The sequence below is a fragment of the Xenopus tropicalis genome, chromosome 1 (assembly GCF_000004195.4).
Source record: "Xenopus tropicalis strain Nigerian chromosome 1, UCB_Xtro_10.0, whole genome shotgun sequence".
Lineage (NCBI taxonomy): Eukaryota > Metazoa > Chordata > Amphibia > Anura > Pipidae > Xenopus > Xenopus tropicalis.
The window spans coordinates 151,474,415-151,499,661 of NC_030677.2; the positions used below are offsets into that span (position 1 = coordinate 151,474,415).

The window sequence follows — 25,247 nt, forward strand, 5'->3', positions numbered from 1 at the left end:
ATTGTGAATTACAAGACTTTAGAAAACAAAATGGTAATAATTTATATAGTAAAATGTGTTTTGCTTAACTAACATGATAGAAAAGGATTTGGAATTATTTCTTCGGATAACTGGTCCCCTTTAAGCTATGGGGATCCAAATTATGGAAAAACCTCTTGTCAGGACAAACTCAGGCCCCAAGCATTCCAGATAATAGATCCTGTACCTGTAAAAGTTTTGTTTCTGTTTTTGTATTTTATATAGGAGCACAGCTTCCAAACCTTCCAAACAAACTTCAATTTTTATTTATAAAATATTGATCTCACATTTCAGCTTATTAGTAACCAAATTTAGATATGGCTTCTGCTGGTGTATGTGTGTATATATGTATATGTGTGTATATATGTATATATATATATATATATAATATATATATATATATATATATATATATATTATATATAATATATATATATAATATATATATAATATATAATATATATGTGTGTATGTGTGTATGTATATGTCTGTACACACTCCATTTTTTTAAAGCTTTTCCAAAACCCCATCTAAAGCTGTCTTTTAAACATAAGCAACCTCAAGAAAACAAATGGATTTATTGCTGTTGCATGGAACGTTCACTCCCACCTCCCTTTCCCTGCTCCTCTGCCAGTCTTTTTTGGGGGGGGGATCAGGGTGCCTAGTACGGATATCAGCATCTGCCCTGAAACACAACAGGCCGCAACTGTAGGCCGTCCAGCATACTAGATATTGGCAAACCTACATTTCTCTCAAACTGTTGAATTGTTTCATTTGTAAGCTTTCATGCAATAAAAATGTCTTTAAAGGAAATCAATACCCAGATGTAATTTATGTCACAGAAGGGTGGATGCATGTCAAGGAAATTGTAGCCTTAAAGGGCAGGCACTGCAGCAGTTACAAAGTCAGAATGGAAGATAAATGAGATAGAAATAACAATAAAATCACTAGCAGATAACATTTTCAGTTGCAGACTGAGAAGATGCAAAAAATGAAAGCCAACTGAAAAATGCATAAGACTATTTTTATCTATAAGCCACCAGCAGTTTATGGGCTGTGCCTTATCCAGAGACTCCCCTGATTGAAAGTCTGCAAGCAGCCTGATTGCCAGTGTCATCACTAACTCACCTTCTGGTGGCTGCACAGAATGCTAAATCATCCCCCCTCCCCCATCTATATGGGTGTTAGTACATACACAGGGAGAATGCTTCAGTATTGGCAATAGGTATCTAGCACCAAAACCATCATCCTTGGTCATTCCCTGGCAATGTTTTAATCTACAAATATCTAAGCAGTACATACAGCCCCGGTAATTGTTCTACACTATCCTCTTATTCTCATATTCTCTTTATCTATGGATAGCACCATCTTTTGTATCTGAACCTCTGGTTAGCTCTGTCTCTGTACCTCTGGTTAGCGTTTAGCTCTGTCTCTGTATCAATGGTTAGTGGTTAGCCGTGTCGCTATGTCTCAATCACTAGTTAGCTCTGTCTCTGTATCACTAGTTAGCTCTCTCTTTTTTTTTTTTTGGTTTGCTTTGTCTCTGTATCTCTGGTTAGCTGTAGCTCTAATTGGCTCTGTCCCTCTTAATCTGGTTAGCTCCGTACCTATGGTTCGTGGATAGCTTTGTATCTGTATCTCTGGTTAGCTATCTATCTAAATTATTTCCGTTTTCTCTTTAATAAAAGTAATGCCATGACTACGTAAGATAATTATGAAAATGAAATTCTTGGTAAAATCTCTTCACGTCACTTGTTAGGGATAACACATCTTGCAGAGAGTTGTTGAAATCCCTGCAGCCCCACTGTTGCATTCCTTTGCAGCTCTCCCATGAAGAGGTAGACTAATAAAGCATATCCCTTTTTTAAAGGATAATATATGTTTCTGGGTTGGTAGGTAGGGCATACTAGGAATGCTGCTGAACAGTGCAGAACCCAAGTATTGCAAAAGGGCTTTGTTGCTCATCAGTGTTGGGATTTATAAGGAAGCATGGCGCTGCTGCTGCAGCATGTAACACTGAAATGCATTTGGGTGGGGTTATACTACTTTTGCAGCATATTGCTATATAAGTTGGGCACCATCAACAGGGAGAAAAGATGAAGACAATGAATAGATAGGGGAACTGGCAGCACATTTTTTGCATGTGCCCAGGGGTTTATTGACGATAGATGGATTATTCTGCATTGCAACCTGCTTTAGCATGCAATTAATGGAGGATTACAATTCTTCTGGCACCATTGCTCAGAAAACAAGAGCTTCCTAAAAAGATTAAAAAGTAAAAGTTCACTGTACTGTACTTCTCTCCCGTCTTTTAGTTTCTGAATATGTATTTAAAAAAAAAATATATATATATATATATATTATATTGGCCTTTAAATGTTATGTTTTCTCTATGCACAAAGGTTTAATATTTAGGATGTGATTTTGGCCCAGCCTTGTGTTAATTTGTCAGTGATATTCAGGTGGGTGTTAAATATATTCTTTATGTACAACATACTTATGTACAATAGTAATCTTAAAGCACAGTTTTTATTAGGGGTGTTTGTTGTTAAATTGTAAGCATAAAATCCTTCACCACCGAGTTCAAACCATAATTTGCATATGGCAAAACTGCACCGCCGTGAAAATATAATTGCTTTCAGTTTTCCAGTGCTTTTCAAGTTACATAATTAGAATGAACCATTTTGATGTAGTTCATCTAGAATTAAAGTGATACTGACAAGAAAAACTACTTTTTAAAATATGAATCTACATAAAAAGTTCCCTATAGGTCATGTTGATCATTTTTCCCTGATAGGGCTGCTTTTGTGAGTAATTGTTGCTTGAAGTCCTTAAACCTGACTGTTTTGCCAGCCTGACTGTCCCTTCTCAGCCTGTCAGTTACTGCTTCTAATGCTAACGGCCTCCTGCTGCACAAATATGGCCGCCCCCTCATAGAGAAAGATGGGGGATCAGATAGGGAATGTAAAAGCCTCAGGAAATACATTTATGGCAAAATTATAAAGCTCATGCAAAGACAATGTTTTGAAAGATGTAAAAAAAGGTTTAATTTCTGGTGTCAGTATCTCTTTAAGAATGTGGCAAAATCAAATTTTATGAAAAGCCATATTTCTTCCAGAATCCTCTAATTGGTGTATTTCGCCACAGCACTACCTAATGGGAAAAAAAGATTTTTTCCTAAATTAAATAAATAGGACTTATGTTTTACATTTTTGCCACTTTATGGGGACGGTGTTGAACACAGATGAACATTGATTATAAGATATGCATGTGACATATTTAGGAAAGAGATGGATACTTTTTCAGAAAAATCTAGTATCCATGGTTACAGGAACTGAGCTAAACACAGACAGACAATTAATTTAGTGAAACCTTATTGCATATATAAAACATAGGAACCCTCCCAGAAATAAATGCCATACCCTATATACTGGCTATTTATTATCCGTTAATAGTATACAGTGCTCATATTGGTTGGGAATCTTTGCTCTCTACCCCCAGTAGAGCAATTACACTAAATGGACATAGCAGGACTTTATTCTGCGCTCTGTTCAATTCCTGCTGAGAGCTAATTACCCAGGAAAACACTGATGCAATTGGGTTCCTATAGAGAAAGAAATCTGACTCCATCCTTCACATTCGATAATTGACGGCAGGTCAAGCAAACTTTATTGAAGGATTCGGTACAGGAATTCATACCCATTTCCCCTGTAAAATAGATGTTGTACACTGTGCCAGATTAATCAATATGTCCTGCTCCATCAGTTTGTATGTTCTTGCTAGTTGAGGGTCTTACATGTCTGAGAGAGAAGAGTAGGCCTTCTCTTAATTATGTATTTCATTGGACATTTATAATGTTATTCATTTGTTAAATAATTACCCAGATTAATATATTTATAATTGAAGTGCAAGGAAGATAATGTGCAACTGCAATGGTTTTATACAGTCCTTGTTCTTTTACAGTTAGTTGTACGGGTATGGGATCTATTATCCAGAATGCTTGGAACCAGGGAATTTTAAGATAAAGGGTCTTTCTGTAATTTGCAGCTTTAGAACTTGTCTACTAAAAAATCATTTAAACATTAAATCCAATAGGATTGTTTTGCCTCTATTAAGGGTTAATTAGAGTGTAGTTACCATCAAGTACATGGTACTGTTTTATTATTACAGAGAAAAAGAAAATCTAAAAATTAGAAATATTTGCTTATAATGGAGTCTATGGGAGATGGCCTTCCCATAATTTGTAACTTTCTGGATAACAGGTTTCCAGATAACAGATCCCATGCCTGTACATTTTGTGTTGCAGTCCTTGTAGTGCTTCATTCTTTATCAGCAAGATGAATTGCAGTATCGGATAGGCTTTTTGTGGGTAATGAGAGTTGGTAGAAAGCTGCTTTATACTTTTAAAATGTCATTCTATACACAGTGACTATGGGGCCCCCTCCACCCTACACCTGTGCAGGTCCCACTTGTGTGCTTTACCTGAAATGCTTAGCAGTCCAGCCTGTTGTTGGTTTTGAGTTGACTCTAGTATGGGCTGCATTAGCGAACTCTCTTATTGCTTGTGCCTACATTGTGAGATTATTGAATTAGGTTTTCCTTCCCTCTGGCAAGTGGGTAGTTTTAAAAGTGATAGGTCCCTTCCTACAACATAGATTCAGAAAGTCCCCTACCTCTATTTTTTAAAATGACTTATAAGACAACTGGTCCATAAAAAAAATATTGGCTATTACTAAACTAAATTTACTTTGGCCATCCACTTGTGTGGCTTCACTGCAAACAATACATACAGTGGAGGAAATAATTATTTGACCCCTCACTGATTTTGTAAGTTTGTCCAATGACAAAGAAATGAAAAGTCTCAGAACAGTATCATTTCAATGGTAGGTTTATTTTAACAGTGGCAGATAGCACATCAAAAGGAAAATCGAAAAAATATCTTTAAATAAATGATAGCAACTGATTTGCATTTCATTGAGTGAAATAAGTTTTTGAACCCCTACCAACCATTAAGAGTTCTGGCTCCCACAGAGTGGTTAGACACTTCTACTCAATTAGTCAACCTCATTAAGGACACCTGTCTTAACTAGTCACCTGTATAAAAGACACCTGTCCACAGAATCAATCAATCAAGCAGACTCCAAACCCTCCAACATGGGAAAGACCAAAGAGCTGTCCAAGGATGTCAGAGACAAAATTGTAGACCTGCACAAGGCTGGAATGGGCTACAAAACCATTAGCAAGAAGCTGGGAGAGAAGGTGACAACTGTTGGTGCGATTGTTCGAAAATGGAAGGAGCACAAAATGACCATCAATCGACCTTGCTCTGGGGCTCCACGCAAGATCTCACCTCGTGGGGTGTCAATGATTCTGAGAAAGGTGAAAAAGCATCCTAGAACTACACGGGAGGAGTTAGTTAATGACCTCAAATTAGCAGGGACCACAGTCACCAAGAAAACCATTGGAAACACATTACACCGCAATGGATTAAAATCCTGCAGGGCTCGCAAGGTCCCCCTGCTCAAGAAGGCACATGTGCAGGCCCGTCTGAAGTTTGCCAATGAACACCTGAATGATTCTGTGAGTGACTGGGAGAAGGTGCTGTGGTCTGATGAGACCAAAATAGAGCTCTTTGGCATTAACTCAACTCGCTGTGTTTGGAGGAAGAAAAATGCTGCCTATGACCCCCAAAACACCGTCCCCACCGTCAAGCATGGGGGTGGAAACATTTTGCTTTGGGGGTGTTTTTCTGCTAAGGGCACAGGACAACTTATTCGCATTAACGGGAAAATGGACGGAGCCATGTATCGTGAAATCCTGAACGACAACCTCCTTCCCTCTGCCAGGAAACTGAAAGTGGGTCGTGGATGGGTGTTCCAGCACGACAATGACCCAAAACATACAGCAAAGGCAACAAAGGAGTGGCTCAAGAAGAAGCACATTAAGGTCATGGAGTGGCCTTGTCAGTCTCCGGACCTTAATCCAATAGAAAACCTATGGAGGGAGCTCAAGCTCAGAGTTGCACAGAGACAGCCTCGAAACCTTAGGGATTTAGAGATGATCTGCAAAGAGGAGTGGACCAACATTCCTCCTAAAATGTGCGCAAACTTGGTCATCAATTACAAGAAACGTTTGACCTCTGTGCTTGCAAACAAGGGTTTTTCCACTAAGTATTAAGTCTTTTTTTGTTAGAGGGTTCAAAAACTTATTTCACTCAATGAAATGCAAATCAGTTGCTATCATTTATTTAAAGATATTTTTTCGATTTTCCTTTTGATGTGCTATCTGCCACTGTTAAAATAAACCTACCATTGAAATGATACTGTTCTGAGACTTTTCATTTCTTTGTCATTGGACAAACTTACAAAATCAGTGAGGGGTCAAATAATTATTTCCTCCACTGTAGATATATGTCTCATCCATTTACCTGAGGGATACCAAGTTTGCAGTGCTCCAGCTGTTTTAGAAATATGACTTCCAGCATCCCACTTACACTAAAAGCCTGTAATCCGGTTTCAGAAAACCCTCCATTTGCCTCAGGGCACCCAAATTATATTGGCTATTCTGGTTCTGATTATACAGCTGCTACTGCGCTTTGCTGTTACCTTGTCTGGTGCATCTTTGGGACATTCATGTGTGTAAACCGGCAGATTGCCCCTGTGTCTCTCGCATGCCTAGTGGGCTGGGCCCATGGCTGGACTGGCAATCTGTGGGTTTGGGCAAATGCCAGAGGGGCTGCTATAATAGGTCATAGACAGTGGAGGGCAGTTTGGGCCTCTGCGTGCCTGATATGTCAGGCCCTATTTAAATCTCATTCCGGACTTAGCTGGGCCCCGCTTGACACATCAGGCATGGGTTTCCCCTTTAATGCTCAGGCTGCTTCACTATGATTTAAGATAAACATATTTATCTCTCAGTTGTTATCAAATTGTCCTATGACAACAACACAAACCAACTGCAATGGTCCTGTATACTTATTTATACAAAGACACTTCATTTATTTTTGATTTTTTTTTTTTTTTTTACAAGCATTTCGGTAAAAGCTGCAAGAAAGATACAGAGACATTAGAACCCTGTTTCTTGGGTCCCCAGATGTTTTTTGTATTATAACTCTCGAGCTAGCTGTGTATCCCTGCTTTTACTTTGTTTTCCAGCCACATCTAGGGACCCAAGGTTACAAAAATAGTGTTGGAGCAAAATAAAAAAAAAAACTAGGACTGGTATAAGCATAATTACAGATTTATAGTGATGACTCTAATGGGTTTTCAACCACTGATAACCTTTAGTTTAAACCTAGAGGCTCCAGGATTGACAGTCGTGATGAAAACTGGGATCCAGGAACCCGTTATGCATAAAGCTTTGAATTATGGGAAGGCCACCTCCCATTAACTCCTTTTTAATCAAAATTTTAAAACATATTTTCTTTTTCTCTAATAATGAAGTAGTTCCTTTTACTTGATACTAATTAAGATATAATTAATCCTTATTGGAGGTGCAAGGATCCTATTTAGTAGATTTAAAGAGACATAGAGCATTAGTGAATAGCTCCCCAGTCCTGTGGGTAATAATGAAAAATATATGGTGCTCATTTTACTTTGGGCTAAAATTATTAACTTTAAAAATGAACTCTTTATTGGAGCACCCTATAGTTTTTTCTATGGTCCCTGTCCGATTTTCAAAGGGGTGGGTGCGTTCCAATGGTCCCTGCAAGAAGCACATTAGGAGGGGAATAGCCAATCACAGCCCTGCATTCGCACAAGACAAGGTAGACTTCAATTCCCTATCAGGGCAGGCTAGCTTCTGATTGGTTCCTTTCCTACAGTGCAGTGTGCTGCCACACCCTCATTAAATCAACTGGAAACATCACATTATTTTGCAGACAGAATCTCAGCCTAATGTCAAATTTTGGTGCACATAGGTTTGCACAGCTGTAATAAAAAAAGTCTTCCTGTGTCTCCTCAGTCCCTCTTCTCCCCAATTCAATCCCATTTTTCCTCTTTCTTTCTCTCCTAATGTGGAGCAGCAGATCCTAGAAGTAAGTACCTGAGCTTTCCTGTGGCTGGTGTGCATGAGCGCTTTCAGTCTGTGTGCATGATATCCTGCCATTAAACATGCAGCGGAGCAGGGGTACTTGCGTAAACCTTCCTAACATTGCTCAGATCTGAATAAAGCATTTCCTGGGTGGCTAAATACCATGTACGCTAATCACAGAGCCCAAGTGTCCTCATCATAATTCAGACCGCTTTGGCCGAATTGTTCTGCCTGACTGACCAACCTGAAAGTTGGAGGCAAGGAAAGATGTCATTTAAAGGTCATGTTTATAGAGATGTCACAGGCAAGTGTGTTATGTGCATTTAGAAATAAGGGAACATTTGCTGGAAGGATCATAGTTCTTAGATTCGTCATCACCATAACAGTCATTGCTTACTTGCCTTATAAACCGCCCCAGGTACCCATTACTCTTTTTATGAATTTAAGAGACAGTCTTTTTTAATTGTCGTGTTGATTTTTTGCTAATATAGTATTCTTTGATTAACCAACGGCAAACAGTGGTACACTAGGCAGGGCAATTTGTTTGTATTTCTTATGTCCTACTCTTTCTTGCTAATTTAGATTATTAAATGGAATGTGCCAACTCAGAGAGGGGTTAAGCTCTGTGTGCTTCAGTGGAGGGAGGGGCTGAGAGGATTGTGAGCGGGAAAGTGAAATGGTTTATTATTGTAAACAGGGGAGAGAGAAGAGGGGTTGAAAGGAGGACACCTATGATAAAGTGCAGGTTGCCTTGGATTGCAGTAATAAACATTTATACAAATCTTTTTGAACGTTTGATGACCTGTTTTGTTCTTATACATGATTTCCCACCTGTAACATCTAGGTTCTCATTATACCCTACCTTTCATATATTCATCTGCTATGTCCTGCATATTCCCAGCTGCAAATTTTTTGCTAACTCTGCCTGCCCAGTTGGCTTGTATCAGAGATACAAGTATTTGCCCAATGCTTTTACATTACCAATCTGATCCCCCATGTTTCTCATGTTCATGTTTTTTTAACAATGTCAGCTTATGACCACATTGACCCTAAAATAAGTTCTATTTTCCAACATACATATTGGGATGTCCAGACCTATATGGCCTTTCCACAAACTCATTTTAGAGCCATTCCTGTCATAATGAGTAATGGCAAATTCACAATTACCGTCACTTAAATAAAAATATAAGTGAATTCAGCTTTAGAACTGAACTTTTGCTTTTGAGGTGAAATTAGAATTCAAGGTCTCAACATTAGGAGTTCAGTACCAGCAGTAGGAATGGCAAGAGTGATTAGCAGGGGTCCGCTGGGTAACGGTGCCTGAAATGAGCTACTGATTAAAAAATAACAAAAAACATACAAACGTACAATACTTTTGTGTTTTTTGTTTTTTATTTGTTATTTTTGCCACTGGCTATCACGCTACTGATGCAAGCAACTGTTAGGTGTAATAATCGGAATAGCCAGTTCATCCTAAAATCGGGCCATATTTATTGCCATCGAGTATTGAAACTGTTTCAGTAGGTCAAGGTAACGGTTAAGTCAAGGATGAAGTTTATGCAGCTCCGCTTTATCTTCTGGCATTCCTTAGCACTCCCACACCCGCCTGCTTCTTTCTGGACCCTGGTTTCCAGGCAGCCCACATTCCTTCCCTGCTTTCACTCCTCCTTTCTTGTAAGCAGAAACCAGGCTTTTCATTCCTGGCCACTACATCAGAATCATTTGGACGCCAGATACATCATTCCTTGTTCTTCCACTCTGTCCTACTCAACTGATTCTACCATTGAATTTCTAGATAAAAATGCTTTCAGATCGTAAACGAGAACTGGAGCAACAACTGAGCACTATCATGGAAGAAAATGAGCAACTTCAGGGACTTGTGGAGGAACTGCAGGACAAAGAGTTAAGCCTAAATCAGCAGAATTTTGGGAAGGACTTACAGGTGAATCAGATAAAGAGACACTGTTTTAAATACCAAGTAGGAAGACAAAGGGTTGCTTTATGACATGCTGTCCATCTCTCTTCCCACTGGAAACTTGCTTCTGCTGGTAATATTCTGAAATGAAGCTATTTTAGCGTGGGTCTCTATTTGCATTTTTACCTAGAAAAAAAGATGGGTGTTTGAGAACTAGGATTTGGGTAATTGTTAATTGGCCATGGTGACCCTTGCAGCCAGCTCAGATGTCCTAGTGATAGACTGAAGAGCAAGTGGGAGAGAGGCAGAATAGGCGAGGGACTCAAAATTATAATAAACCACAATTAGAGGGGAATGAAAATTTTAGATGTTATTTATGATGGAAATTGAATACTTAAAATTTTAATGAGAAATTTTTAAGCCTTTTTGCTGTCCTTTTTTCTCACCCTGCTACTGCTGGGGCTCATTGGAATTCTTCAGACAGTACAGTCTTCTGTGTGTTAGCTTTGAAACATAAGCGCACTGCTTAGTGTAACAATCGGGCCATAATCCCCTTTAACCAGTTGCAAAGGCTTAGTAAACTAATTGCATTGATTACTGCTGACGAACTAGATGCAAAAGGAAAAATCTATTTTAATAAGGTCACCAATACTAATACAATAATAAAAAAATTCTTTGAGAGCAGGTTAGGCCAACGTGTTGGCAAGTGAATACTCCTAGCACTGCTTGTTACGTTTGCTTTAGCTTGTGCAGTTACGCAGGCAAAACTGAACAGGAAATGTTTAAGGGCATTATGGTAGTTTTCACAGTTTGTGCATGAAATTTTTGCCACCCATTATTCATTTTCAGGGTCCATATGTCCTGTTTCAGCGACTGTATTTATCAAACTGTATTTTTTCTTTCTACTAGTTAAGAGAAAGTCAGTTGGAGATAGAAGAAATGCGCCTTTCTTATCGGCAGCTGGAGGGGAAGCTGGAGGAGCTCAGAGAAGAGAAAAGCCTTCAGCATATGAACAGCACAAGCACCTCACTTCTGTCAGAGATTGAGCAAAGCATAGAAGCAGAAGAACAGGAACAGGAAAGGGAGCAGGTATAGGTCATACAAGATTTTGGTATTAGCAAACTTTCTTTGGTTCTTCGGGAATATACCTCTGCATGTTTCCAGCAACTGCAGCTTCCCTTTACTAACTCCCCACTTCTATCTGTATATTCCTAGCTGAGATTGCAGCTCTGGGAAGCACATTGCCAGGTCCGATCCCTCTGCTGCCAGCTCAGAGGGAATGAGAGTGCAGATTCAGCCGTCTCAACTGACTCTTCCATGGACGAATCCTCTGAAACCTCATCTGCCAAAGATGTACCAGCTGGCAGCCTACGCACTGCCCTGAGTGAACTGAAGAGCCTCATATTGAGCATCCTTGAAACCTGCGACTCTGCGGTAATAGTTACTGGTCAGACAGAAGCAGCACTAAATTCCCAAACAACTTTGTCTCTTGCTTATTTTTGCTACCTTGTAGACAAATCTGCCCATGCACCAGCCTGATTTCAAACTCTATGACTAAAATCACTGGAGTCTCAGAATTGGGTTATGTTCCATCCCCCTTTCCTTAATCATTATTGTGGGTACAGGGAAATATACACACACCTCTATGAGTTTCATTAAGTCTAGGGTGCACTTTATAGGATAAGCTACAAAGCTAAAACAATCTGCTCTAGCTTTCTCATTATCTATTTATATTCTTCCTGTATTATTCTTTAGGGCCATTTGTGGCTCCCCTGTTTGGTACATTTAATAGTTTCTAGGGATTATTTACTGTATTGTGTAAATTTATAGAGCTCAAGAAAATGTGAAGATGATGGTTTGGAGGAACAGATCAAACAAACTAGTGAGGACTCCAGGGCTCTGCGGGAGCTTTTACAGGGAGAACAAATGAGAATGAAGCAAACATTTGATGAGCTCCAAGAGCTTCATAAACAGGTGAAATATATTTCCGGTTCAATTCTTGAGTGCTGTATTCCTTTATCTTCTGCCAGTAGTTTACAAGAGGCTATAGCAGGGATCCCCAACCTTTTATACCAATGGAAAAAGTGTTGGGGAGCAACACAACCATGATAAAGGTTCCTGGGGGTGCCAATAAGAGCAACAATTCGCTATTTAATAGCCCCTATGTGGACTGGAAGCCTACAGAAGGCTCTGTTTGACATTATACTGGGTTTTTATGCAACCAATACTTGCCCCCAAGCCAGGAATTAAAAAATGAGCATCTGTTTTGGGGCCACTGGGAGCAACATCCAAGGGGTTGGTGAGCAACATGTTGCTCACAAGCCACTGGTTGGGGGACACTGGGCTACAGGATGCCACATATGATCTTCCCTAATTTCTTTTTTTTTTATCATGGCTTATAATATCTCTTTTGGAAATGCATTGTATCTTTGTTATAAAATTAAGTTTAGGAATGCTTGGGACATACATTTATTGTTTATAGAATTGTGTCCTTTTCTACCAACATTTATGTTCTGAAACTATGGCTGATATACACTCAGGGCCGGATTTCTCTCTGAGGCGCCCCGAGGCCGCCCCTGTGGGTGTCCCCCTCTACGCATGCGCGAACGCGACCCCCGTGTGCATGCGCAAACGCGCCCTCTCCCCAGTTCGCATGTGCAAACGCTCCTTTAAACTCCCATACGGAGCAGTGGGGAGAGGTCCCGACTGATCCGTATGGGAGCCAAATTTACAAATTTTCTTGCGGCGGGGCGGCATGCTGCCCCTAAACTTCTGCCGCCCTAGGCCCGGGCCTTTGTGGCCTCTCCACAAATCCGGGCCTGTATACACTGCATTGGTAGCAGGGGAGCCCCTGGATGCTGGGCATGGGTATCCATACTTACCCCACTGATTGATACTGAGATGAAGCTTTTTGTCCTTGCTCTATATACATTCATTAGCAAATGGATCTCTTTCCCGACAGCTTGTTGGGGTCTGTGCATGCTTGAAGGGATGGTTTACAATTTTCTATTCGTCTTCATTTTTATTATTTTTAGTTTTTTAGTTATTTCAAGTTTTGTTAAGCAACTCTGCAGTTTGGAGTTGTAGCAGCTATCTGGTTGCAAGGGTCCAAATTACCTTAGCGACCAGGGAGCAGTTTGAATGAGAGAATGGTAAATGTATAGGAGAGGACCTGAATAGAAAAACAAGTTTATTACACTGTTTGTTCACCAAGCAATAATTTTTTGGCTGCCGGTATCTGTGACCCCCCCCCCCCCCAACTCCCCCCCCCCCCCCATCTGAAATCTGCAAATAGTTAGAAAAAAAAGGCAAATAGATTAAAAGCTATAAGAAATAAATAATGAAGACCAATGGAAAAGTTGCTTAGAATAGGCAATTCTATAACATACTGAAAGTTAACTTAAAGTTAAACCACCCCTTTAAAGAGGCTGTTCACCACCTTAAAGGAACAGTAACACCAAAAAATGAAAGTGTATAAAAGTAACTAAAATATAATGTGCTGCTGCCCTGCACTGGTAAAAGTTGTGTGTTTACTTCAGAAAGTCTACTATAATTTATATAAATAAGCTGCTGTGTAGCCATGGGGGCAGCCATTCAAAGGAGAAAAGGCACAGGCACATAGCAGATAACAGATAAAACACTATTGTATTCTACAGAACTTATCTGTTATCTGTTATGTAACCTGTGCCTTTTCTCCTTTTTTCCAGCTTGAATGGCTGCCCCCGTGGCTACACAGCAGCTTATTATATAAATTATAGTAGTGTTACTGTAGCAAACACACCAGTTTTACCAGTGCAGGGCAACAGTGCATTATATTTTTATTACTTTAAAGCTCTTTCATTTTTTAGTGTTACTGTTCCTTTAACAAAACTTATAGTACCACAAATATAAAATGTAAGTTTTACAAATGAATGAATTTAATTTTCCTCCTTTTGTGTATCCCAGTAGCCGTTCAATAAGCCAAATCACTGTTATAATTTGATAAGATTATTGACAGGTTTTTCAGCAGCAGTAAAAGGGTCAGGCCTTACTGGACATGCTCTCGCTGCTTTACTGAAGTGTCTAGCAGAGCGACAATTGATACATTCATTGTTGGGAATGCTGTCAAATTTTGAATAGTTTAGAAGGTCACCAACCTGGTGTTGCAAGCTTATATGAGATGGAGGGAAATTAAATAAATTATAACCAATTGATTAAACTAAATATGCAATTGTAGATGATACCTTTTGTGCAAGGGGGTTGTCTCTTTAATTGCACCAGAAATCACTCATTTGAAAGCAAATCACAAAATAATGTAAAGTCCAGAAAGCTGGAGCTATGTGTGGCCTGTGATTATCCTCATGCCTTCATTAAACACAATAAATGGATTTAAGCAGAAGGGTAGTCATAGATATTAATCTGGCTGTGCACTGCCTTGCACAATGAGAATGGTGTGACTCAATGGCAAAACTTGATTCGTTATTAGTTCTTATGTACTAGGATGGGATTATACACTGTTGTTTATTAAAGCCTTGCTATAACCTATATTGGGCAGCTGGGAGGTTTCATCTCAAATGTTTAACTACTTCCTAACTCCTAAGTTCTAGCAGCTTCTAACATAAAACCAAAAATCTCCACTGATAATTTTTATATGAATGTGATATCCTTTAAGTTTCCAGATGGAGACTAGTGTTAAGTCCTGCTGTAGAACTGCCAGTAATACATTATTATATATTTTAGGCAGCTTTGTGCATTGTACCCTTAGACTTGCCAGCAATGCAGCAGTCAAGTACAATTCAAGAGGTCAGCCATGTGCTGCTTATATTCACACACACCATTCTAAAGACAAACAGGGGCCGGTAAATCCTGATAAAACTGGCCCTAGTGTGAGTGAATGTGATAGGGACTAGTGATGTGTGGCATTGGGCAAAACCTGTGGGATGGGCAGGTTCAGGCCCAACTCTTCTCTTGCCCTCCCGGCCTGTGACAAAACTGAGCCCCGCTTCCGGCAGCATCAGGTTGGTTTAGGAACTTATTTATACTGATAAACAATTACTTACACAAGCAGCCCTATTAGTGAAAAACCATCCACATGACCTATAGGTAACTTTTAGGGGCCCATTCATCAATGTACAATTGAGTCCGAATACTAAAAATTTGTGTTTTAGAACTGTGCGTATTTTCTGCAATTTTTCCGTTCATTTCCACAACTTTTTCGTACTTTGCGATTTGTGCGACATTGTCGCAACGAGTACGAAAATTTTGTTATTCATTCAAGCTTTGGTATCGTGACTTTCCTTGGGCCAGGTTGGAGCTGCAGAGTGCCATTGATTCCTATGGGAGACTTTCCTTGGGTCAGGTTGGAGCTGCAGAGTGCCATTGAGCCCTATGGGAGGCTTTCCTTGGGCCGGGTTGGAGCTGCAGAGTGCCATTGAGCCCTATGGGAGACTTTCCTTGGGCCGGGTTGGAGCTGCAGAGTGCCATTGAGCCCTATGGGAGACTTTCCTTGGGCCGGGTTGGAGCTGCAGAGTGCCATTGAGCCCTATGGGAGACTTTCCTTGGGCCGGGTTGGAGCTGCAGAGTGCCATTGAGCCCTATGGGAGACTTTCCTTGGGCCAGGTTGGAGCTGCAGAGTGCCATTGATTCCTATGGGAGACTTTCCTTGGGCCGGGTTGGAGCTGCAGAGTGCCATTGAGCCCTATGGGAGACTTTCCTTGGGCCAGGTTGGAGCTGCAGAGTGCCATTGAGCCCTATGGGAGACTTTCCTTGGGCCAGGTTGGAGCTGCAGAGTGCCATTGATTCCTATGGGAGACTTTCCTTGGGCCGGGTTGGAGCTGCAGAGTGCCATTGAGCCCTATGGGAGACTTTCCTTGGGCCAGGTTGGAGCTGCAGAGTGCCAATGAGCCCTATGGGAGACTTTCCTTGGGCCGGGTTTGAGCTGCAGAGTGCCATTGATTCCTATGGAGGCTTCCAAAATCATGCACTGAAGGTTTAAAGTCAAAGTTTTTTGCGCCTTTTTCGATTATACTTTTCCACTCGTACTTTTTGAAGTCTGAAATTCAGACTTTGATAAATCAGCCCCTTAATGTACATTAATATTTTGAAAAGTAGTTTTTTTTTTAGTTTCAGTATCACTTTAATAAAATGAAGATTATGAATGGGGAGGGAAAAAGCTTTTATGGATCCCGGAAAGGTCAGAGATTTATAGAGCCCAAAACATACGCCCTTAGAATATTTGCATTTATTTCCTTGTGCGGAATTGATCCTGTTTCTTGTATTACTAACCACTTTCTTCCGTGAGCAATGTCTTTATTATGTATTTCTGCTTAAACAGGTAACTTTGCTCAGTGTTGAAATGAATGCACTCAAAGAAGAACGAGACCGTCTCCTAGTACTGACCCAAAATGATGAAACCCAAGAGCAGTTAATGAAAGCTATTAAGGACCGCGACGAAGCTATATCCAAGTAATAAGATTTTATATAACTGCTGTTTCTGCATCTAGGAAGCTTTACTTACTGTAACTGCTAGTCTAAGGGGGATCTAAAACATAAATTGATGTCAAAGTCTGAGATATTTACAGTTTTAGACAGTTTTATACTGCTGGGCAGGTTTCAGCCAGTAGCATAACTTTTGTTGCGGCTGGACCCCCTGTGAAACAATCTTCTAAGGGGGCCCGGAACAAACAGCCCCCCCCCCAGCCCGCTCATGCAGCACCTCCAAAGCTGCATCACGCCGTGCCGCTATTTTTAAAAAACGGTAGGACAGCAGAAATGCAGTACAGCAAACACTGTTGTCTGGGCCTCCCTGTCACCCGGGCCCCCCTCGACCATGGGGTCTGCTGTATAAGTAGTTTTGCCACTAGTTTCAGCTCAGAAGCTCTATTTTGAAGCCCCAAAGTGTTAGTAAACCTGTCTATGAATTGTCTATGCATATCTTGGATTCAGTTAACCCTCAAGTTGCTGACACTCAGTTAAGCCAAAATTAGGCAAATCTCTGGTATAATGCAAATATCCTAGAAACTGCTAAAATAGAATATGAATGTAAATTATAAAAATGAATTCTAAAAGAATGTGTCACTGTATATTCTAAAATATGTATTTGTTTTCTGCTGTAGAACTTACAGCTTGCTTATTGTTTTTTTTAGAAAGAGGGAAGTCTGTTACAGTGCTAATAAGAGAATGCATGCTTTTTTCCATTGAGTTTTTACTGACTTCTTTGTGGTGTGGCCTGTGGCTTATTTTTAGGAAGACTGCAGTGGAACTGGAGCTGGCGAAATGTAGAATTGATCTGATGTCCTTGAACACTCAGCTATTAGATGCCATTCAGCAAAAATTGAATTTGTCACAGCAGCTGGAGGCATGGCAGGTAGGAAATGATTTGGTACAAATATGCTACAAGTGGATGATCTATATTATTAGCCTGTTTCAGTCTTCTACTGATAAGCAACTGAAATACACTTTTAAAAAAGCTGGATTTTAAGATATTTTAGTTTGCTTTTTTGCCAGTGAATTTGCTGGATCTGTACTAATAATTCTTATGCACCAGTAATTTTTAAATTTAATCTGTACTTTGGAATATATATTGGATTGGCAATCGGGATTTGTAGGGCACTTTGTGTGTAGGATCTTTGTCCTGCAGAAAGATGAACTTTTGCCCAAGGTTCAGTTGTCTAGCAGACTAAAAGTTTCCTTTTGCAGCATTTCCCTGTGTTTTTGCATGTATTTCTTCCCAGCTGATGAAAAGCAGATCCACAACATGAGCCTTTTGTCACCCCCCCAGGGATTGTAATCGCTTACCTGAAACCCCCAGCCGGTGCTCCTGTTAGGAGAAAACTGCACCGGCTGCGGTGTATGTGACAAACCTATCCTGTTCCTTATTCACGCATGTGCAGTGGAGTGAAAAACTGAACTTTAACAAAAAAGCCGGCTTTTTGCTCAACTGCGCATGCACAGGCCCCGGGATCTTGTCAAAAGGAAGGAAGAGGATCGCTTGGCTGCATTAACCTCTGACCGGTGCAGTTTTCTCCTAACAGGAGCACTGCCTGGGGGTTTCCGGTAAGTGATGACAATCACTGGCGGGTGCCTAACATCCTTCTCCTTTAAGGCACTGTTTATTTGAACATTAACCCAATGCCTTAACATTTTGTATAAGAGGTGTAGCTTCTAAGGCCAGTTGTACAGACTGTTGTAAAGCATGAGGGCATGTGCCGAATACTGGTTGGACTCATCTATTTTAATTGAAAAATTATAGGTTTTTGTTTTTATCTTCTGGAATGAGTCTGACTCCTTTTCTGCCCTGTGGTTTTACAGAACAGATAAGGAATAGTTAGGCTAAGGCGCACAGACAAAATATTACTTTTTTTATTACGTTTTTTTCATAAAAATCTTTACGTCATAAACCAAAAGCTAAAACAGTTTGAGCTTTACCATATATTTGGCAAAATCCTATTTCCAGGGGGATGATTGGGCAAGAGGCTCAGGAACAATTATGAGGTTAATTGTGTTAGTCACAGGGACAGGGACAGGATCGTTACTGTATAGGGGCTAGGCCTGGCTTCTGGCGTTATTCTTCCTTAGCACTACCCTCTTCTCCAGCTTGTTCAAGGAACTTAACTAAGTTGAATCAAATGAAAAAGAGAGAACTGGTCACAAGGGCCATTCTTATTTAAATGATTGGGCATGTGGCCCTGATCCAGTGGGGAATAGTGTAAGAACAGTCCTCTTGGCCCATTCAAGAGCCTATAATAGATGCAAGTAGAGAATCTATTTTGTGAATTTCCTTGGTTGTACTTACATACACTCTGAGGGCCTGAATGGGATCCAATGAGTGATGCTCCTTTACCTTGGAGGGAAGAACAATGTTTCCATTAATATTAAAACTGGACACCTTGGCTGAAAGGTTTTACCTAAAACTACCTTGAACTGATGAAAGATTAGAAAGAGGGAGAAGCCTAAATGTATAAATATTGACACTCAAAATGGCAGGCTACAGAGATTTGAGAACTAAGTAAAGTTTCCGTGGCTGAGTGTGAGCCCCACCCCTGAAGGTTAAAACTATTGAAAACAGACAGGGCTGAGACCTGCACCTTTAGTCATAAGTGAGACCAGAGTCTAAGCCCAACTTAAGGACAAGAACAAAGGCAAGGATTTTGGAAATTTTGATTCTGGTGGATGACATATTTGGATGCACCATGCTTTCCAAACTCCAGATTAAGAAGGCGCAGATCCAGGATACCACCCTGCGTGTCATTTAATGAAGATGCTGAATACAGGAAGCAGGTGCCCTGAGCCTGAGGGGGACTTGCCAAATTGGGTCATCCTCGGTTCCCAGGGTCCAAACGACTGGTGCAGCCAATGTGGAGCTATAAGAACCACTACTTTGCATGTGAACATATTTAGGGGGTGATGTCCAATGATAAGAAGGTGGAGAGTAACACCTCAGTAAGAGTGACCTGCCTAGCAATGGGTGTCAGTGCTGCTGAATGAAAAAAATTTCCTTAATGAAAAAGCTCTGAATAACTTGGTGTCTGTTCCTGAAGAGGTTTGACAAGGCTGGAGAGCAAGATGTCTGACCAGCAGAATAAAGCAAGAGACTCAGTCAGGCCAAGATTCTTTACAGTGGTATTCCGGTGTCTTATGCTACGGATGAGGAATCAGCGATCTCTGGTTCTGTATCTTCAATTGGCTAAATGAAGAACATATTTTTCATAACTAAATATTTTTTTTCCTTGAAAGAAATTCCCACACTGCTTTTAAGCAAATTAAAGTTTTTGAATGAATAATCGATGTTTGTTGGAAAGCAGTGATATCATCCCATTCACAAATATCAGCTATCAGTTAGAAGATGCCTAACCCAGAGCCATGAAACCGCTGCAAGAAAGGATAAAAAGCTAAAAGCCCTAGCCATCTCTCTAACAGGCAGAATAGCTGGAAAGCAAAATGAGTTAAAGACGAACGTGAGGTTGCATACAATAAAGGAAGGCACTCTTCTGCGTTCTCTTGCAAGTCTTCAAACCCACACATAAACAACTGACTTAGAGTGAAATATGGGAACCTCTTAGTGATAGAGACATTTACTAGAGACTTTCCCATCATGAAAAGGCAAGTAGAAAAGTTAAATGTGACAAATCAAGATTTGCCACTTGTCGTGAGAGGACCAGAGGAACATCAATCAAATGACTAGGCGCACATAATATTAATCAGCTGGCACAGAGCAAGAGAAGAACTGCTTCCCTGTAATATCATTGAGCAGTCGCATTTAAATCCTTCTGAGATAAGCACACCACATGGCAATGCCTACTAAGCTGCACTACAAGGCACAGATGTCCCTCTATAGCCTTTTATTTCACAAAGGTGGGTCGGCCTTGTTCCTTGACCAGTGTAAAATCATAATGAAATTTGGTATCCAGGGTATCACCTTATATAAAAACAAATGGGTGAAAATAACTGGGGGTTGTCCATAAACTACCTACCTCTTTAGGAATATTGCAAATCACTGGGTTGGTTTGGGTTCTAAGAAAAAATATGGCTTATTTTTACTGAAGGCCAACCATCTTATGTTCCTATCCAAAGGGAAGTGTAATTAATACACTAACTGTATTTTCTTGAGAAGGTTACTCCAAGAAACAGAATATATATGGTATATTTTAAAATAATATAAGTATTATTAATTAAGTATTTTTTTTTCTTTTTGCACTTTACTGATTCTTGCAGGCGATAGTGAATATTATATAGTGTTGGTTCGCTCTGGAATTTCTCAATAAATCAGCCCTAAACACAGTATTCTTTCATTTTCTTTTGGTAACAGATAGAATTTTTTCTTTTTTTTCTTTTGGTGCAATGTTACATGAGAGAAACTCATCAGTAAATGCATGAATAAATGATTCATGAATAATATTCTGCTAACAGTTTGCAACAATATATATATGGAATAACAGAGCCAATCTGTATACAAACACAGACAGCTGTAGAGAAAGGCTGGTACATTATAGCACAGCTGCCTTCCCCAGAAAGCCATGGAAGAGGCATGGGTGACACTGTGCCAGTAGGTCCCACAGCAGGGCATGTTCATATTGCACTTTGGTGTGGAGGGTTGGGAACCCACCTGGGGGAACCTTTAGAGTTTGATATGGTGCTTGGTTCCCTGGCTCAAAAGGAAGACATGTTTCCAGTGACCAAGTCTGAACAAAAGTATTTTTTTCTGTGCTTAACGCCACACATTTTTGTGGATTCTCTCCAAACCATAAGATCTTCATTTCTATTTTTTTTTTCATTTGTCTCCGGGATCTAGTTTGCCTCCTCGGGGCTTTTTACTATCTGGCTGCTTTGGTTTCTGATATAATGGTCTATCTCAGTTCCAGTTCTGACAACTTTAGTCATACACCCCTCCTGCCTTAGAGGTGAGAATTTGTATTTCCACCATCACATCAGCCACCAACTCATCTCCAGGAATGCCATCTTGTCCACCGGTCACTTGCCGTACGTGTCTCTTGCTCTCACTTTCATGATTCACTCACTTCTTCACCTGCACCCAAATCCCCTCATTCAATCTGCATTCACGTTTTGTGTAATTGCATGAACTTGTCATGTGGCATGCCTGGATTAGGAAATCCTCTCCTATCCTACATCATCTCTGAATAAAGGGCAGAAATCCCAATGTATTGCTCTTGTACTGTGTATTGCAAGGAATTAAAACAAAGCAAGTTGTTTCAAATCCAGTTCAAATATGTGGTTGCGTAGATGTTCCTAAACAAGTTTTACATCTAATGTTAGATGGCACCGGGCTTAGAGCAAGATTTTCCCAAATGGCAGCCCTGTTTTCCGAAGGTGATGGTGCTCAGGTGTATATTGTGGTGTAAGCCAACCATGTCTAGCTGTAGTAATGTATGTGACGCAAACCTCTGTACCAGTGCAGAGGACTACTAAATTCTATTTAAATGCATATAAAACACTTTCATTTTTGGTGTCCGTGGTCCTGTAAAGCAGGAAAGGAGGTAAGGAAGAGACTCATTTAAAAAATAAACAATGCTTGATGGGAAAAAAAAAACACCTGTTGAATGTTTAATAGAATTCACATTATCACATAGAAAAAGCCAGGTTTCCACATTATAACTGGCAAATAGATTGCCTGAGTGGTTAGGCAACATTTTCAGTCAAGCCCTCGGGGCTCATTTAAAAACACTGGGCAAATTTGCACCTGGGCAGTAACCCATAGCAACCAATCAGAGACTAGCTGCAACTAGAAATCAAACATCTGATTGGCTGCTATGGGTAACTGCCCAGGAGCAAATTTACTTAGTGTTTATAAATGGTATTTTATAAAAAAAAAGGCAAAAAAATCTGCTTACATTTTTATATTGGCCTTCCTTGTATTCCTTGTAATTTTGTGCAGCATAGCTCAGTCCTTTTTGCTTCCATATTGAGCGCTACTGCACCTATTGAGTAGGGCAAACCCTGGAGATTCCGCCATATCTGGACCAAGCGGTAGCACCACAGTTCCCTCAGCAGCCCTGCGTCACAGTTCTGGGTGCACACGTCACTCACATGCTGAACACTACAACTGCGCCCCCGATTTACAACAAAGTGCAGTTGCATTCATTTTGGCGAATCAGATGCAATTGTGGTTGGCGCAGCACAATTGCATCAAGACCTCAATTGGGACCACAATGATGCTAGAATTCTAGGAAAAAACACTGCATTGTGGGGGGGGGGAAATGGCAATTGTGCATCAAAGTTCACTTTGCTCACTGTGCTTGCAGATATACAGGTGCCCTTACATGTAAACAATGATATTCATGGACACTAAGCAGGTGGTCTTTATTTTGCATTTTTGATTGATTAATTCTTTAGCTTTTTGTGTAGCAGCTATCTAGTTGCTAGGGACTTATTTAGCTTAATAACCAGGCAGTGATTTCAACAAGAAACTGAAATAGGATAGGCAAGATTAGAAAGAAAAGTAATAAAAAATGTAACATTAAAAACAAATTGTAGCTTCACAGATGACAGATTATCTTTAGTGATGCTCAACGACCATTTTAGATTGCAAGCTAAAAAGAGACAGAAGAGGAAAGCAAATAAGTAAAAGTATAAAAACTGAAAACCAGTTGAAAAGTTGTTAAGAATAGGACATTCTGTAACATAAGGGGTGAACTACTCCTTTAAGTATATGTACAGTTGAGTCGATACCTGCTCTCCTCCTGGAATATCAGCATAGTTTGTCTAACAGGTGCAGCACTGGGACAGAGCCACGCCAAGTATTTGTGCCCAGGGCAGTACTGCTTGGCCCAGTGCCCTGTCTGTAAACCTCCACCCACTTGCTCAGCAAACCCCCACCAACACCTCCCCCCACTGACCTGACCCGAGTGTTTACTCACCTGCAGCCAGTGTATACTTATGGTGTGCTTCCCTGCTCCCCCATATCCCATTGCACCTCAGGCAAGTGCCTCTCCTGCCTACCCATAGTTCAGCCCTACACTGAGGTAATGGAAACTCATTAAATGTGTAATAAATAAAGCTGGCCAACAGGAGAGATAAATGATTAATTTTTGGAAAATCCATAGAATAAACTTCACTCTTTTATTGTAGCAATTCACAGGTCCACAGATCTACCCCCTTGTTCAGCAATGGATAGGGCTTGTAACTAACATACTGTTTGCCTATTGTATTATCACAACAAAATCAGTTTATTGTTATTTCTTGAGCTAAACAGGGAAACTGAAGCTGTTTGGTCCATGTGAGATAGATGCCAGTGCTCAGATAAACAGAGGTTCATTATGCACAGGGATTATTTGAGCTCTGATAATCGTATTTATGTTACTGGCCCTGCATGTCCACTAGCATAGCTCCCAACTGTCCCGATTTTCACGGGACAGTCCCTCTTTTGACAGCTCAACCCCCAGTCCCAGATTCTTACTGAAAAGTCCCTCATTTCCCTTTAATCTCCTGCACTGAATGCTAAAAAAAAAGATACACATTTAATTAAAAAGTAGGTTTTGGCAGAGACCCCAGAAAGTTAACAAGCTTCGCCTGCACTTCCTCTTGGAGGAACTGAGACTTGCAGATTAAAGGGCAATTTCAGCTTTTTTAACAAAACTGGTTTGCAGCAGTTTAGCTAAGCAGAATGTATTTGCATTTCCCAGTTTTGGCCTTAAATTAAAGGACAGTGACTCTAAATCGGTGGCTTTAGGACTTAAAAGGGTATGCAAAGGCTAAAAACAATATTGCATGCACTGCTTGTAAACCTATAATGAAATATACCTGCAATGTACTTCAATTAGTAACCGATTCTGTGCAGCTGAATTCACTGTTCGTCTTTTCTCCCTCATGAAGCTGAGCGCAGGAATCCTTTCCCAGTCGGCGACAGTAGTAAGAAAGAGCAGGGTAGCAGAGCGGGGTTGTTTCGTTTGTTTATTTGTTGTAATGGATAAACTCAGTGAGAAACAACCCCATTCTGCTTGCTTGCTTGCCCTTTAGAATGCAGAGCAGCGCTGATGGTTTTCTTCCTGCTGTAGCTGGCCGGGAAAGGATTCCTGCGCTCAGCTTCATGAGGGAGAAGAGAAGAACAGCGAATTCAGATGCAGAGAATCTGTTACATTAAAGAAACAGTACAAATCTTCTAATTGAGGTACATTGCAAATATGCTTCTTTTTAGGTTTACAAGCAGTGCATGCAATGTTGTTTAAGCTGTCTTAAATATGGCTCATAACAGAAATGTTTTCATATAAGAATATATACCCTCAAATCCCCCTATATTTGCATTTTATTCTAAGCTTCCAGGTATATTAGCAGGGCCAGCTTCAAGATTTTGGAACAAATACATTAAATTGATCTTCCTGAATAAGCTTTACAAAGGGGAATGGCTATGCTAGATATAGATTTATTTAGCCCTCTGTACAAGCACTGTTAGGTTTGTTTTTCTTTGACTGGCCTTTCCTCGCTGCTTATAGTAATCCAGCCATTGGCCAATTATATCATGCTGCAGACTCATCATGTGATTACCACACAGCAGTGTGCAGATGTACTCACTTAATAGGTTTTCAGCACTACGTGATAGATATCTAGCAGACCTACTTGGGTCAGTAAGCTGCAGAATCAGTATCTAAAAAAGTTTTGAGTGCACACATGGTGTATGGTCCATTTCCTTCCTACTTACTGTGTGTAGCTGCACTAACAGGCACAGCATCAGCCTATATATTGAAAAATGGATTTGAATGTAATTTTACATATTGCAAAAACAGACTCCAAAACAAAGTATACTTACTATTGCCTTAAATTAGGAGGGTTTTGCTTGATTCATGCATAGTCC

At 40.3% G+C, this 25,247-nt stretch overlaps 1 protein-coding gene across 3 annotated transcripts in view; it reads left to right on the forward strand.

Moving 5' to 3' along the window:
- bicdl1 (BICD family like cargo adaptor 1) overlaps positions 1 to 25,247 on the forward strand; it is a 43,389-nt gene that overhangs the window by 16,646 nt on the left and 1,496 nt on the right. Inside the window, exons 4-11 of one of the 3 annotated variants that reach the window (XR_004222626.1) lie at positions 8,042 to 8,053; positions 9,845 to 9,991; positions 10,874 to 11,053; positions 11,180 to 11,398; positions 11,795 to 11,938; positions 16,278 to 16,408; positions 17,189 to 17,309; positions 21,234 to 21,342. Coding sequence is in view for 2 of the 3 variants with exons in the window: in XM_031901601.1 (XP_031757461.1) it covers positions 8,042 to 8,053; positions 9,845 to 9,991; positions 10,874 to 11,053; positions 11,180 to 11,398; positions 11,795 to 11,938; positions 16,278 to 16,408; positions 17,189 to 17,309 (954 nt within the window). In the remaining variant the exon portion in view is untranslated. 3 annotated transcript variants of the gene reach the window in all.